Source organism: Podarcis raffonei, chromosome 5 (assembly GCF_027172205.1).
Source record: "Podarcis raffonei isolate rPodRaf1 chromosome 5, rPodRaf1.pri, whole genome shotgun sequence".
NCBI classification, from domain to species: domain Eukaryota; kingdom Metazoa; phylum Chordata; class Lepidosauria; order Squamata; family Lacertidae; genus Podarcis; species Podarcis raffonei.
This window is the reverse complement of record NC_070606.1, coordinates 3,335,734-3,350,975: the sequence shown is the minus strand read 5'-3', so window position 1 is coordinate 3,350,975 and position 15,242 is coordinate 3,335,734. Positions and strand designations below refer to the sequence as shown.

At 42.5% G+C, this 15,242-nt stretch overlaps 1 protein-coding gene across 5 annotated transcripts in view; it reads right to left on the bottom strand.

Moving 5' to 3' along the window:
• KIAA0930 (KIAA0930 ortholog) overlaps positions 1 to 15,242 on the bottom strand; it is a 60,085-nt gene that overhangs the window by 17,577 nt on the left and 27,266 nt on the right. For all 5 annotated transcript variants that reach the window (XR_008330365.1, XM_053387609.1, XM_053387613.1 and 2 more), the window contains exon 2: positions 4,023 to 4,171. Coding sequence is in view for 4 of the 5 variants with exons in the window: in XM_053387609.1 (XP_053243584.1) it covers positions 4,023 to 4,171 (149 nt within the window). In the remaining variant the exon portion in view is untranslated. The remainder of the gene's footprint in view (positions 1 to 4,022; positions 4,172 to 15,242) is intronic.

The window sequence follows — 15,242 nt, the reverse complement described above, 5'->3', positions numbered from 1 at the left end:
GGAGGGAGGGCAGACAGTGCGTGACTTTCAAGGAGACACAAGATTTCCACACCAGAGAGGTCAGGCACAAAGCAGCCCTTAGTGAAGCCAAGATCCAGAGAGTGCCCAGGGCAGTGTGTGCTGAGAGTCAGTTCAGAGGCAAATACTGAAGGAAGAGGAAAGGGAGAGGAGACAGGGAGGCAGCTAGGTCAGAGGGACTAGCCACATGAATGTTGAAATTTCACCTCACTGCAGAGAATGGGCACTGTTGCCGAGGAAGGTGACTAGCCAGACATCAGGAGGGTGACAGAGAACAGCAACATGGGGAGGCAAAGGACATCAGAGGGTAAAAAAGCAGCAGGATAGGGATGTGGGGGGTGAGGAGCAGGGGAGGAGGAGGGGCAGCATTGGTGGGCTGTGTCAAAGGGAGGAAGGCCATGTTTCAGCAAGGAAAAGTAATTGAAAGGATCAAGGGAACAGACTATGGAGGATGACCACTTTCTCCCTAAGGGCACAGCAGCAGTTGGGGATGCTCAAGGATTTGTCCAGGCCACAACATCAAGTGAAGTGACTTGATTTGCACATCCCAGACTAATCTTCTTTGGTTTTTGCACTTCTCAAAGTTTGACAAAAACACAGTTCCCAGTTCAGAGAAATAATTTAAAAACAAAAGCAAAATGCATACAAAAAGGCAGTGTGGTTTTATTCATATAGCACTGATAATTATTTTATTATATTTTACATAAACACAACTCAGGGTTGTGTCTGATTAAGTAGTTTATAAAATTATTCTAAATCAATAACATTATTTTGTGGACAATTTATGCGAAAATAGGAATGTTTGCACAGTTTGTTTTTTGCAGGCGCAGCGTAGAGTATGAGAAGGGGAAGAGGAGCTGGGCAGAGAGATGGGCAGAAGAAGGTGCCGCTTGCCAAGAGAAAGAAATATGCTTTCCATGTTAACAAGACATCTTTGTTTGGGGTTGAATGCAGCATCCCAGCAGTGTCTACACCGTAAGCACACGCAGAGCTCTTACTGCTCATCTTATTGCAGAGCCTGACACCAGGCCGCAGTCAGGAAAAGAGGGGCTTCCAAGAACACAGAAGGTGGCCATCCTTGGTCTATATATCTAGGTGCTCTCACCACACAGGTTCAGGGCACTGACTGTTCCACTGTGTTGAAGACCCAAGATCAGCCACGGTAGGAGAAGCAAAGAGAGCCAAAGGAGGTTCTCCTTCCTCCTCACAGTGTTTGTCACCTCCAAACACTGTGATTTCTCATTTTCTCCAACTTAGACCACAAATTGATGGCATATCAAGCTGCCACTTTCTCCTCTCTCATTGAAAACAAAATTGCCAGAGCTACCTATGCCACAATGAGCCAACACAAGCATGCACAGATCCACATTTCTGCCATGACAGGAAGCAATCATTCTGCAGGAAATGGAAAATTTTGCATCCTCCTCCTCCTCCTCCTCACACAACCACCTCTGCACTGGTGAGAAGATTTACTCTATACAGTGCTTCCAGCTTTCAGGTCGCATTTTATGTCAAATCAATATACATTATCATATAAACATCTGGTTGCACTTTGGCTTAAACGAGACTCATAAAAAGGAAGAGACATTTCATCAACCTGTAATCTATCACTAAATCAAGCTTTTAACCTATCAGAAGGAAAGAACACGCTACTAGAAGTGGTGTTAGTGATACCTAAGTAAAGGAGGGAATGACTCATGTATATTTCCCTGCTTCTCTTCTGCTCCAGCCTTCCCCATTTCCTGCTTCGCTCGATGGCTCTTCACTCCATCTCTCCCACTCCCTGGCTTGCCTTATTTCCCCCAGCACATTGATGCTGCCACAGCAGCTGCCACCTACTCAATTCTTCACCTGGGCAGATGAGTTGGAGATACTGACGGATGCCTAGAAGAGCCATTTTATTTCCTCTCCTGCAGTTCTAAGAGAAACAGAGTAGTCCAGATTTAGGATAACAAATATCCTAGAAAGAGAGGAATGCATAGCCCTGTGCAATAGTTCTTCAAACATTTTTTTCTACCTTCTGTTGCTTAGAGGTGCATGGTGAGGAATTCCTGTGCACCTCACACAGGGTCTAGGTAAAGGTAAAGGGACCCCTGACCATTAGGTCCAGTCGTGACCGACTCTGGGGTTGCGGTGCTCATCTCACTTTATTGGCCGAGGGAGCCGGCGTACAGCTTCCGGGTCATGTGTCCAGCATGACTAAGCAACTTCTGGCGAACCAGAGCAGCGCACGGAAAGGCCGTTTACCTTCCCGCCGGAGCAGTAGCTATTATCTACTTGCACTTTGACGTGCTTTCGAACTGCTAGGTTGGCAGGAGCAGGGACCGTTGCGGGGATTCGAACCACCGACCTTCTGATCGGCAAGTCCTAGGCTCTGTGGTTTAACCCACAGTGCCACCCGCGTCCCTCACACAGGGTCTAGTGCCACATAAATCGAGCATGTGCCCTGACCCAACCAGGATTCTCTGGTAGCTGCATATGGCAGGGGAAAGGTGCCAGGACTGGGTAGGCTCTTTCTCAGAGAAAAAGCTTCTCATGAATGCTTCTCATGAATGCAGCCCACCTCAAGAAGCTTCTGAGGAACTCCAAGAGCTCTCCAGAACACATTTTGAAATCCACTGTGATATAGCCTTGACTCTGAGCAAATTCTCAGGTACCAGGAAGTTTCAAATATAGTTGTACCTTGGAAGTCGAACGGAATCCGTTCCAGAAGTCCATTCAACTTCCAAAACATTTGGAAACCAAATTGCAGCTAGCAAGCTCCTGCAGCCAATCAGAAGCCGCGAAAGCCCCGTCAGACATTTGGCTTCCAAAAACAGTTCGCAAACCAGAACAGTCACTTCCAGGTTTGTGGCATCTGGGAGCCAAAACATTCAAGAACTAAGCTGTTCGAAAACCAAGGTACGAGTATTCACAAGTATATAAATATACACAGAAACAATTCCTGTCTCACAGAGACAGTTCTTCACGTTGCGTCAATGTGTTTTGATACAGCATATGTGTGATTTGCTGCTCTCTCACAAATGGAACGGTGTTCTCTATGAGAATAAACGTGAGCAAAGCCCTATTGCAGCCCTTAAGTCTAGGGCTGGGAAATACGAAGCCCAGGGATGGACTGTGGTCCTCCCAGTCTCTCTAGTTAGCCCTTGAGACTCTCCCAAGACCAGGCCCCTCTTGTCTTGCTCTGGTTTTGCCTGGCTGGAATGTATCCCTGAACTGCAATAATGGCTCTTGTTTGCCTGGAGGGAGAAGAGAGAGAGAGAGTAGAAACATTGGACTATTCACAGTTGAATGTACCCTGTTGCATCTGTTGCCCATAGCCTGACCCACTTCTGCCCCTGCCCATCACTGCCATCCATCCCCCAGAAGATTGCCTGTGAGGGAACGCAAGTCTCTGGCTGAGAAATGTTTGCTACCCATGAGCTATATCATACAATCACTTTTGAAAAGCAACAACAACATCAGGTTACAATCTTTACATTTCATAATGTCCAATCTAGAAACAAAATGCATTTGTCTTCTGACTTCCAAGTGGATTTTTTGTTCATCACAAAATAGCTCCAAATCAGGTCGATTTAAGGGTACTTGTGGCCAGCTTCACAAACTTTATATTCAGGGAAATGTGGTGAGTGGTTGTTAAGTGGGTATGTTTCATTTCCTCTGGAATTTTATAACATGAGCTAATACCTACCACATGATCGCATGCACAGACTGTCATACAAATGGCCTCCCGGTTCTAAGTGCTATAATGTGGCAAAGCACCCCAGAACACATAATTGTAGTATTCTTTCCCATGTCATTGCCTAAGATCATGATGGCCAAATATTTCATGTAAAAATATATTTAATTTTTATAAGCCAGCACATCCCAAGAGTCTATCCAAGCTTTACGGCATCTCTCGACACACAGCATTGCTCAGAATGCAGGCAATGCCAAAACACAAATTGCACTTAACCTGAAGGAAAATGTGCCTCTTGGGTGTCAGATTCCATTACACAACTTACCTTCTTCCCATCTGTATTGTCTCCACCAACGTATGACAGTTTCCTTCGGACATAGAAGAGCATGTCATCTTGCCGGGGGGCCCATTTCTCCATAAAGTAAGTGGAAAACATCCAAGTCCAGAATACAATGCGGTCATCTTTGAAACAACCTTTTAGAAAAGAGATCCATATTGGTTGGTTGGTTTGATTTATTCCTTGTCTGCCCTTCGCCCTAAGGTCCCAGGGCAGGTTACAACATTAAAACACAAGACAGTAGGCCCGCAACTTACATGCATTTAACTTGTGTGCCTTCAGCATTACATATGTGGTAAATAAAAAACAAAAAGAAGTGGAAAGGTTTCCAGGAAAAATGACTTTGGCAATCCCAACCACCACTGAAGCCAATGGGTTTTGATAAAAAGAATTTGGGCTTTAGGCACGATCCCTGGAATGTAACCGCAGCATAAGTTGCAGCATTACTGTATTAAAAACCAACAGCTTACAATCACAATCAAGATGACAATTAAGAACCACCGAACCCACATTGCAGCGGTTTTTAAAACACCAAATGCCTGACCTTGTAATGCTGGCCAATTTTTTCCATTTGTTTCCTAGCAGGATCCTACCCGGTTAAGTCCCACCTTTTATTATGTGGCAGCCATGCAAACCTCATATATAACGCAACTTCCTTTGAGAGTGGAGGTTTGAAACAAATGTCTCCCTTGCCAACCGGCCCCAGGTGAGATGCAGCTCCAGTTGGCTCTCCCCAACCCCAGGGAGTGAGAGGAGGAGAAAACTGGCCAAGAGGACAAAGTATTGAACTGCACTTTGCACTGGGCCTTTGGAAGAGGCAATCTCAGCGGCAAAAAGGAACAGCAATGACATTTAGGAACCCATTTCTACAGCAGTGTCCCTGCTTGCCCCAGCAATAATTTAGATTCATGATCAACCATTATTAGTCGTTGTCATTAATACGAGGCAATCATTTTCAGCTTATAGGCAACTTGAGCAAGGCAGCTTCCTTGCTTTGCCCGCCCTCAGCTTCAGCTGCCATAAGCATGCTGATTTCAGAGGAGGGGAAGTGGAAAGGAGAAGCATAGCTGCTTCCTCACACTGAGATGACTGGAGATGTTTCCCCCAGGACAGGGTGTTTTCAGACTGTTGGCTTATTGAGGTCCCATTGTGTTTGCAACAGTGACCACCACACAGCTCCAGCACTACCGGAAGGAAGACTTCATCCTGAAAAAATGTACAGTATTTCTGTTTGCTCAGACATCATAAGGGGGAGAGAACAGAAAAGTCAAGCATCATTAGAAAGGCACCTTGTGCAGATCATGTGAAGCAGAGCTTTTATCACTATTTACTACAGGTTATTCCTGAGCCTTGTCAGCTGGTGACGGAGGCTTGCAGCTCACTGCCAAGAGAGTCTTGGCAAGACCCCACATAAAAAGCAAATCATTTAATTACCACTCCTGCATTAGCCTGCATGAAATATGCTACTATCTTGAAAAGGTCCCCTCTTAATTACCCTACAGGGACCCAAAACGGCATGGGGGAGAGGAAGGGAAGCTGCACACCCAGTCCCTGCTGCCAGCTGAAGCACTTCTAGCAGAAAAAACAAGATCATTTGTAGGGTGAATGAGGACAATCTCGTGAGCAAAAACAACTCACCGATTTTGAAAGAGCAGGAGCACAGTCACTTTGCCTTTACTCCTAGGCAAAGGCACAGCCATAAAACTCAAGTGACAAAGCTCTTCCTTCAGGCTGAATATCTGAAAGCTGTTTCCTAGCGGGGGATGTGAAAGCCTACATACCAGTTCTCTGTATGCAGGGTCTTTTCTTTCAGGGAAGACCACTTTAATTAAGCAATCTTTAATTATCCAAAAATTTAAAAGATTCAGCATTTATAATGCAATTTTATATAGTGCTGCTTCTGAGTGCTCAAAGTTCTTCCTGTACATCTTTTAAAGGATCTTTTCCACACCCCTGCAATGTTAAGTCACCATTATCCCTAATAATAATAATAATAAATTTTATTTATACCCTGCCCCCCTCCCTGGCCAGAGCCAGTCTCAGGGCAGCTAACACCAATAAAATCACAGTAAAAACATAATAGGGGGGAAAAGAAGGGGGGAAACCAATTTAAAATACAGGTTAAAATGCAATTTAAAATGCAGCCTCATTTTAAAAGTAGATGATAGATCAAGACCATAAGGGGAGGGAAATATAAGGGTCAGACTGAGTCCAAACCAAAGGCCAGGCGGAACAGCTCTGTCTTGCAGGCCTTGTGGAAAGATGTCAAGTCCCGCAGGGCCCTAATCTCTTGTGAAGAGCATTCCAGCAAGTCGGGGCCAGTACTGAAAAGGTCCTGGCCCTAGTTGAGACCAATCTAACCCCCTTGCAACCTGGGACCTCCAAAATGTTGTCATTTGTGGACCTTAAGGTCCTCTGTGGGGCATACCAGGAGAGGCGGTCCCGTAGGTACGAGGGTCCTAGGCCGCATAGGGCTATAAGGGTCAAAACTAGCACCTTAAACCTGACCCTGTACTCCACTGGGAGCCAGTGCAGTTGGTAAAGCACTGAATGAATGTGATCCCGCAGCCAGCACCCACAGATGGCGAGCCAAGTCAGATGACATCACATATTTAAGGCAGAAGAGGTGAGATCTGAAATGGGAACTTCTTAACTGATAGCCACTATGCTGTACTAACTCAATAAAGAGAAGCTGCCAAGAGAGGCTAACTATAAAATATAAACATACAGCAGCTTGTCATAAAATAAAACCTGCCTCCCCAAAAAACAATCTCATGGTGCTTCAGTTGGCTGAATAAGAACCTGACCTTTCTCAAATGTCTTATATAAGTAGATCATGGCACTGCAGCTCACTATAGTTGCATTGGTGGGGTGGGGTGGGGGACACCTGAGCATAGACCAGGGACATCCAGGTTCAAATCTCCACTCAGCCACAAGGTTCACTGGGTGACCTTGACCAGACCCTTGAGGAACACTTGAGGGAGTTGGGCGTGTTCAGCCTGGAAAAGAGGAGACTGACATATGAGAGCCTTCTTCAAATATCTCAAGGGCTGTTACATGGAAGATGGAGCAGGCTTGTTTTCTCCTGCTCTGGAGGGAAGGACTTGAACCAACAGATTCAAGCTACAATAAAGGAGGTTCCAACTAAACATCAGGAAGAATGTTCTGACGGTAAGAGCTGCTCAACAATAGAATGGATTCCCTTGGGAGGCTGTGGACTCTCCTTCCATTGAGGTTTTTAAGCAGAGGTTGGATGGCCATCTGTCATGGATGCTTCAGTTGAGATACTTGCATTGCAGGTTTGGACAAGATGATCCTCACAGCCCCCTCCAACTCTACAATTCTATATCAACTTCACATTCTTTACTGAGACTGCTTGAAATCAATTTTCTGGATTTAAAATTGCAGGACGCCTGAAATGGACAGATGAGCTGATAAAAAATTCTGCTGTGATGAATACAGCCAACCTACACACGCTCTGAACTGGCCTATTATGTCCCTAAAGCTAATGTGAACGTACAAAATAATTGCTTGCCATGGTTCATGGAGAATCACAGCAATGCCCTGAAGTGGTTAAACTGAGAGTTCAACTGGCTTCATTATTATCAGATAATGGAGGCTTACAATTTGGATAAGAAAGTTGGCTTCCAGGTGGAAAAATCCAAATTGGAAACAGAACTGTTAGAACCCAAAACTAAGACTTTGTCAAAAATGTATAATTTGCTGTTGAAATGGAATACTCAGGATGAGACGGTTAAATCTGCAATGATTAAATGGGCACAAGACGTTGGACATAATATTATGTTTGCTGACTGGGAACAGTTATGGACCACAGGTATGAAGTTTATGGCATGTAATGCCTTAAGAGAGAATATTATGAAAATGATATACAGGTGGTACATGACCCCAGTCAAGCTTGCAAAAATCTATCATTTGCCCGATAATAAATGTTGGAAATGTAAGGAAAATGAAGGTACATTCTTTCACCTTTGGTGGACGTGCCCTAGGATTAAGGCTTTCCGGGAAATGATTTATAATGAATTGAAAAAGGTATTTAAATATACCTTCTTGAAGAAACCAGAGGCATGTCTCTTGGGCATGGTCGGCCAATTGGTGCCAAAGAAGGACAGAACGTTTTTTATGTATGCTACAACAGCAGCAAGAATACTTATTGCAAAGTATTGGAAGACGCAAGATTTGCCCACTCTGGAAGAATGGCAGATGAAGATGATCGACTGTATGGGATTGGCAGAAATGACTGGCAGAATCCGTGACCAGGGAGAAGAGTCGGCGGAAGAAGACTGGAATAAATTTAAGGACTATTTACAGAAATATTGTAAAATTAAAGAATGTTGAATGATGTTGGATTGAAATTAAGGGGTTTTCAGCTGTAATGTTTTGAGATAAGGATTTGCTGAGTAAATAATTTGAATTGGAATACAAGAAGGGGAGGTATGAGGAGGTCAGGGAAATATGTCATTGAAAATTAAGTATTGTGAACTGTATGTGGTTTGATTTTTTTTGCTTTTTTCTTTTTGTTTGTATAAAATTGGAAACTTAATAAATATCTTTATAAAAAAAAAGAGAGAGTTCAACTGAGATGCTAAAGCCCAAGTAATAATTGCTACAGATTCTTTCCATGCCTGCACCTGCCCACTTTTAACATATTTCCTTCCTCCTTTAAAATGCAGAAACAATCTGTATAAATAAAGCATCTATTCTGAAGCATCTCTCCCTGATACATTTTTATTAGGACTGAATAAAATGGCTTTGTTCAGCTGATCTAGACTTAGTGAGTGGTATTCATCTAAGTTTTACTCAGATTACCTACTGAAATCAAGGGACCTAGCATTAATTTCTGTGTAAAACTTAGTTGAAAAAATCCAGTAGGTTGCAGGTTTTAAAAAAGTGTTCAGGTGCTGAGATTTCTGTACTGCAGGGGGTTAGACTAGATGACCATCAAGGTCCCTTTCAACTCAAGAATTCTATAATTCTTCTGGTAACCTAAATATAAGTATGTTTTGCAATCTATTCCCCATTTCTGTAATATTCTTAAAGGTTTGTGGTGCTAATGTCAGGACTCAAGTCTGCAGCAAATCCTGAACTTGGTACCTGAGAAAAATCAAGGACGAATTCAGTCTGTGTAGCATAAAACCGATTACAGTCAATGGCAGGAACTAAAGCCACACCATCAGCGACAGGTCAGAATGCATCAGCCGGCAGGTCCCCAACTTCTGTAAGTGTCCAGATTTGGCTTGTTTGCTGGGCAAAGGAATAAGGGACTCTGCTGTTGCGACGGTTTGTACTTGCTCAGACCGCCTTCATTTTGCTGTGCATCTGCCTTGCCTCACCCCCAAGCTTGCTAGAAGAAGGATCTGCCACATAGCTTTTCCATCAACTGATTTATAAGCCTTTTATTTTACCTTCTCCTTCATTAATTCCAAACCCAACTGCTCGCTAGTTCTGAGATGGCTCATTGCCATCATACTCAATATTACTATTAATATCACAAGCAGTGTATCCTTCCCACAGTAGAGAAAGCACACACAGGTTAGAAAAGGCACCCTTCATTAAGTGTAGCAAATTTGCAACAAAAATAAATTTCAAGGCAGCAGCCTTTGGGCCAACCTGTATTCTGTTTTACTTACTCATGATCAATCTTGCAGCACATATAACCCATTTCTGGTCATCTTCTTCTTGAGCCCTTGCAAACAGCTGAATCATTTTGTGCATGAGACTCTGTTAGTGTAATATGAAATACATTTATCTGTGTCCTTGGGAGAGCTGTTGCTAGTCCAGGTAGACAATACTTACCTAGGTGGATAACACACTACAGTATAAGGCAGCTTCCTTCCTTTCCTCCTGACATCCTTCTCCCAAGCAGAGAGAGTGCCCTGCAGATACGAAGGTACTTGCATTCCAAACTGTTTCCAACAGCACCACCCAGAAGCTTCTGGGAAGATCAGAAACAAGGCATGGAAAAAGCCCCTTGCATTTGACACTCAGATATGCTGACTCTACGGGCTCTATGCTCAATGGGGGAGTATCTGCTTTGCATGCAGAAGGTCCCAGGTTCAATTCCTGGCATCTCCAGGTAGGACTGGGAGAAATTCTTGCCTGAAACCCCAGGGAGCAACTTCTGAGCCACATGGATCAGTGGCCTCATTCAGTACAAGGCAGCTTTCTGCTCCTCTGAACATGCAGTTAATCAAAACTAACAGACCTTAAGACATACCTTCTGAGCATATTCCTTACCTACTTGGAAAGCCATCTGAACTAGTGAGATGTCTTAGCAGTAAATAATCTAACTACGCATTCGATGAAAATGTATTTTTTCTGCATCTATTACTAATCACTTTGAGTACAGTGGTACCTCGGGTTACATACGCTTCAGGTTACATATGCTTCAGGTTACAGACTCCGCTAACCCAGAAATAGTGCTTCAGGTTAAGAACTTTGCTTCAGGATGAGAACAGAAATCGTGCTCCAGCGGCGCAGCGGCAGCAGGAGGCCCCATTAGCTAAAGAGGTGCTTCAGGTTAAGAACAGTTTCAGGTTAAGAACAGACCTCCAGAATGAATTAAGTACTTAACCCAAGGTACCACTGTACTGGATGATCCCAAAGTTCTAGTATTATGAGGGGGAAATATATTGCCCCACAACACTGATTGCTCTGCTGGTCTCCCCTCCCCCCCCAAAAAAACCCTCTAAATGCTACTAGATAGTATTGTACTGGAAGCACAAGTGATTCTGACAAAGGATGCAAAGGATAATAAGGCTGTAAGCCACACAGAGTTCAATACAGCTTACTTTCTTGTGACAGCATTTTGGGTAGCAAGACTGCATCCCTAGGTCACCTCAATTCTGATTTTTGATTTTGCAGATTCTTCATGACATCAGAATTTGCGTCACATACATTTATTTCTACATTCAGACACACCATTCCCTGAAGCACACCAACTGCCCCAAACTGATGAGGATGAGTCAAAGACACAGGCCTGTGTAGTGGATCCCATCACTCACTGCCCCCAATTAAGCCTGTAGTGAACCTGGCTCTGCTGCCCATCACAGCCTGCAGTATTTTCCCGTGTATAATATGCCTCCATGTATAAGACAACCCCCATGTTTTTTAACCCAAAATTAAGAAATTAAGTTGTTTAGCTTTTTTGGGGGGGGGTGAGGGAGGTCACTTCCGCCAATTGCTCACCTGCCTGCCCGCCACTGCCAATCGCTTGCCACAGCCACTGCCAATTGCACACCTCACCACAGCCGCCAATCGCCTGCCCACTTGCCACCACCAACAGCCCACCCACCTACTTGCCGCAGCCGCTAATTGCCTGCCCAATTGCTACAGCCACAGCCAATCGCCAGCAGGCCTTGCTGCAGCCACCAATCACCCGCCCAATCACCGCTGCCAATCTCCTGCTTGCTGCTGCCATTAATCGCACGTTCCCCCCTCTGCATTCACCATCCGTGTACAAGACGACACACAATTTTTGCCTAATTTTTTTTTTTAGCAAAAAGCACTGTCTTATACACGGAAAAATACTGTCATTTAGAGAAATTGTAGCTTACTCCAACTGTGGCTGGTTCAGACAAATGAGGATCAAATCATGATTTCGGATGAAAAACTCTCCTGAGACTCACCACTGATAGTTCTGATAATGCTGAACTGTGACTTAGTATTGTGTCTCAGCCAGTGTCAGATAAACTTTTCTATGATTGAGAGTTTGGCAAATTCTGTGGAGTGTTTTAGAGACAGAAGGTACATGAAGGAGCAAGCCACCTACTCACAACTGTCTTCTGTGTATAGAAACAGATATTTATTTCCATATAATCACCTCTAGATAAACACTGCTGTTATTGTACTCTGTGCTAATGAGTGGCTTGGCTGAGGTACTGTGCAATGTTATCAGTGTCTGTGTACTGTATGATACTTCTCCCTAGAGATCTGAAGGCCTGAGGACATGGCTTCTGACAATTCTTCTTATCCAGTGGCATTTATCAGTTCAGGGTGACGGAGGTTTCTGGCCTCGTTTAATATGATGAAAAGGTTGTGGATTTAACTTCCACGTGCTACTTGGCTAATGTTCATAATGTCACAATACATCAGAAAAGTGCATCCTAGTAAATGCAGCCACCACACGGATAAAGGGGTTTGCTACAAGCACTGACTTATCCATCCTTACTTTGTACAAATTCTTACACTGTGAGGTTGTTCCCTGTTTGTGAAATGCTGTCCCCAAGGAGGTTCGCCTGGCGCCCTCATTATACGCCTTTAGGCGCCAGGCAAAAGCGTTCTTCTTTAACCAGGCCTTTGGCTAAGCAACATCCAGTGCCCTTTTAAAATGTGGGGTTTGGGGGGTGTCGTATTGGATTGTAGTTGTTTTTGTTTTTATTATGTATTTTGTGTTTTTATATTGTGATTTTATGTTGTAACCACCCTGAGACCTGCGGGGATAGGGCGGTACACAAATTTAATAAACAAAATAAATAAATAAAAATCAAAAGGTTTATTATCCAGTTATTTCCTCTCCACATGTATTATCTTGTTGTAATCTTTACAACAACCCCACAGTTCAGTATTGGTTATCCCTACATTATTTGTGTCTCTCTGCATGTACTGGAGATAAATCTAGAGGGGAAATTAATTTTGCTTCAGGTTTTAATGTGAACCCACTCAATATCAAAAGGTACTAGACAGGGCTGTCCGCTTTCACCCCTGTTGTTCATAATGGTCTTGGAGGTCTTGCTGAATTCAATCAGGAAAAATGAAAGGATAAAGGGGGTGACAGTAGGCCAAAATGAATATAAAGTCAAGGCCTTTGCCGACGACTTGGTAATAATGGTGGAAGATCCGATGAATAGTGCCCTTGAAGTGTTGGAGGAGATCGAAAAGTTTGGTGAGGTGGCAGGCTTTAAGTTAAATAGGAAAAAAACCAAAATTATAATCAAAAATATGGATCAAACAATGACTGAAGTGCTGCAGCAACAAGTGGGTATTGAAGCTGTAAAAAAGGTTAAATATCTGGGAATATGGATAACACCAAAAAATATCGATTTGTATCAAAATAATTATATTCCGGTGTGGAATCGAATTAAGAAAGATTTGGAGGGATGGGGAAGGTTAAAATTATCTTTTTGGGGTAGAATTTCAATGGTGAAGATGAACGTGCTCCCAAGGATGCTATTTCTATTTCAAATGATTCCAATATTAAAAGGAGTAAAGATATTTGAGGAATGGCAAAGAATGATTTCAAGATATGTCTGGCAGGGCAAAAAGCCGAGAATTAAATATAAACTATTAACAGACGCAAAAGAAAGAGGAGGCTTTGCCCTGCCAGATTTAAAATTATATTATGAGGCGTCATGTCTTTGCTGGGTAAAATAATGGATAAAACTTAAAAATACCAAACTATTGGATTTAGAGGGTTTTGATGCTAGATTTGGGTGGCACGCGCATCTATGGCAAGGGAAGAAATTGGGCTACAAATCGTTCGAAAACCACATTTTCCGGAAATCGTTAATGGAAGTGTGGGACAGATATAAGAACATATTAGAAATGGGAGTCCCACACTGGTTATCCCCATTAGAGATTATGGGAGTTAAGAAAATTAATATGAGAAATAATTGGATTACTTATGGAGATTTGGTGGTAAAAGAAGATGGGAAATGGAGACTGAATCCATATGAGCAAGTAAAAGAACACGTATCTGATTGGCTGCACTACTATCAGATAAGTAATATGTTTAAAAAGGATATGAAAGAAAGAGGGTATAAAGAAAAAGATTCAAAATTCCAAACAGAAATTGTTAATAACGATTGTAAGATAATTTCAAAAATGTATAAAATTTTATTGGAATGGCACACGATGGATGAGGAAGTCAAAGCGGTAATGATTCATTGGGCCAGAGATTTAGGGTATAACATAGATTTGGAGGATTGGCAAAAAATATGGAATGAAAACTTGAAGTTTACAGCATGCACTACGCTGAAAGAAAACACCATGAAGATGGTATATAGATGGTATATGACCCCAGCTAAATTAGCAAAAATGTATAAAATTTGTAATAAATGTTGGAAATGCGGGGAGAAGGAGGGTACATTTATACATATGTGGTGGGAGTGCAAAAAAGTGAAGGGATTCTGGGAATTGATTTATAACGAGTTAAAGAAAATGCTGAAATACAGCTTTGTAAAGAAACCAGAGACCTTCCTATTGGGGATAACTAAAAATGATATAAATAGGAGGGATCGTAAACTCTTCCAATACGCAATAACAGCTGCGAGAATATTGCTGGCCCAAAGGTGGAAGCAGGAGGAACTTCCAAATATGGAAGAATGGAGAGAAAAATTAACAAACTTTGCAGAACTTGACAAATTAACTGGGAAAATCAGACTTCAGAGAGATCATAAGTTTTTAGAGGACTGGGGAAAATTTAGAGATTATTTGAAAACTGTATGTGAGGAAAATACAACGCTAGTGTGTTTCAAAGAAGCTTTGTGAAAAAAATAGGGAATATTGCAAAAATGGGAAAGAGGATGGAAAAATGTATTAAAATGGTGATACTATAATTAAGGAATGTGTAGATAGGAATTTAAGTATGGATGATTGTCAGAGGAGTTGAGGGAGGTCCAATAAGTTAAAATATGTGATGTCAAAAATTGTATGATTGGAGATATTATGGAAAAATTTCTTTTTTCTTTTAATAAATATTATGAAACCGTAAAAAAAAAAAAAAAGAGAACAGAAATTGCGCAGCAGTGGCGCGGCAGCAGCAGAAGGCCCCATTAGATAAAGTGGTGCTTCAGGTTAAGAACAGTTTCAGGTTAAGAACAGACCTCCGTAACAAATTAAGTACGTAACCAAACGAATTAAGTACGTAACGTATACTAGAGACAGTGGCTTGTAAAAATACTGTACTGTATTAGCCAATTGTGTTTTTAAAATGTGTCTTTTAGGAGAAATCTGCATACACTTTATGCAGAAATGAGAGTGAAGTGCACTCAACACTGCAAAAATGAGAAACTGGGAAAAACCAAAGGCAACACATTCTTCCCTCTCTAGCTGAGCCGAGGCTCTCCAAAGGCGTCCTGGAGAGTTCAGGGCAGAGGCGAGATTTGAACTCCACTCATTCTTGATTTGTAACACGGTCTCTAAACTACAAGACTGCTTCAGCTCTCTCTCATATACCACGAAAGAATCTCC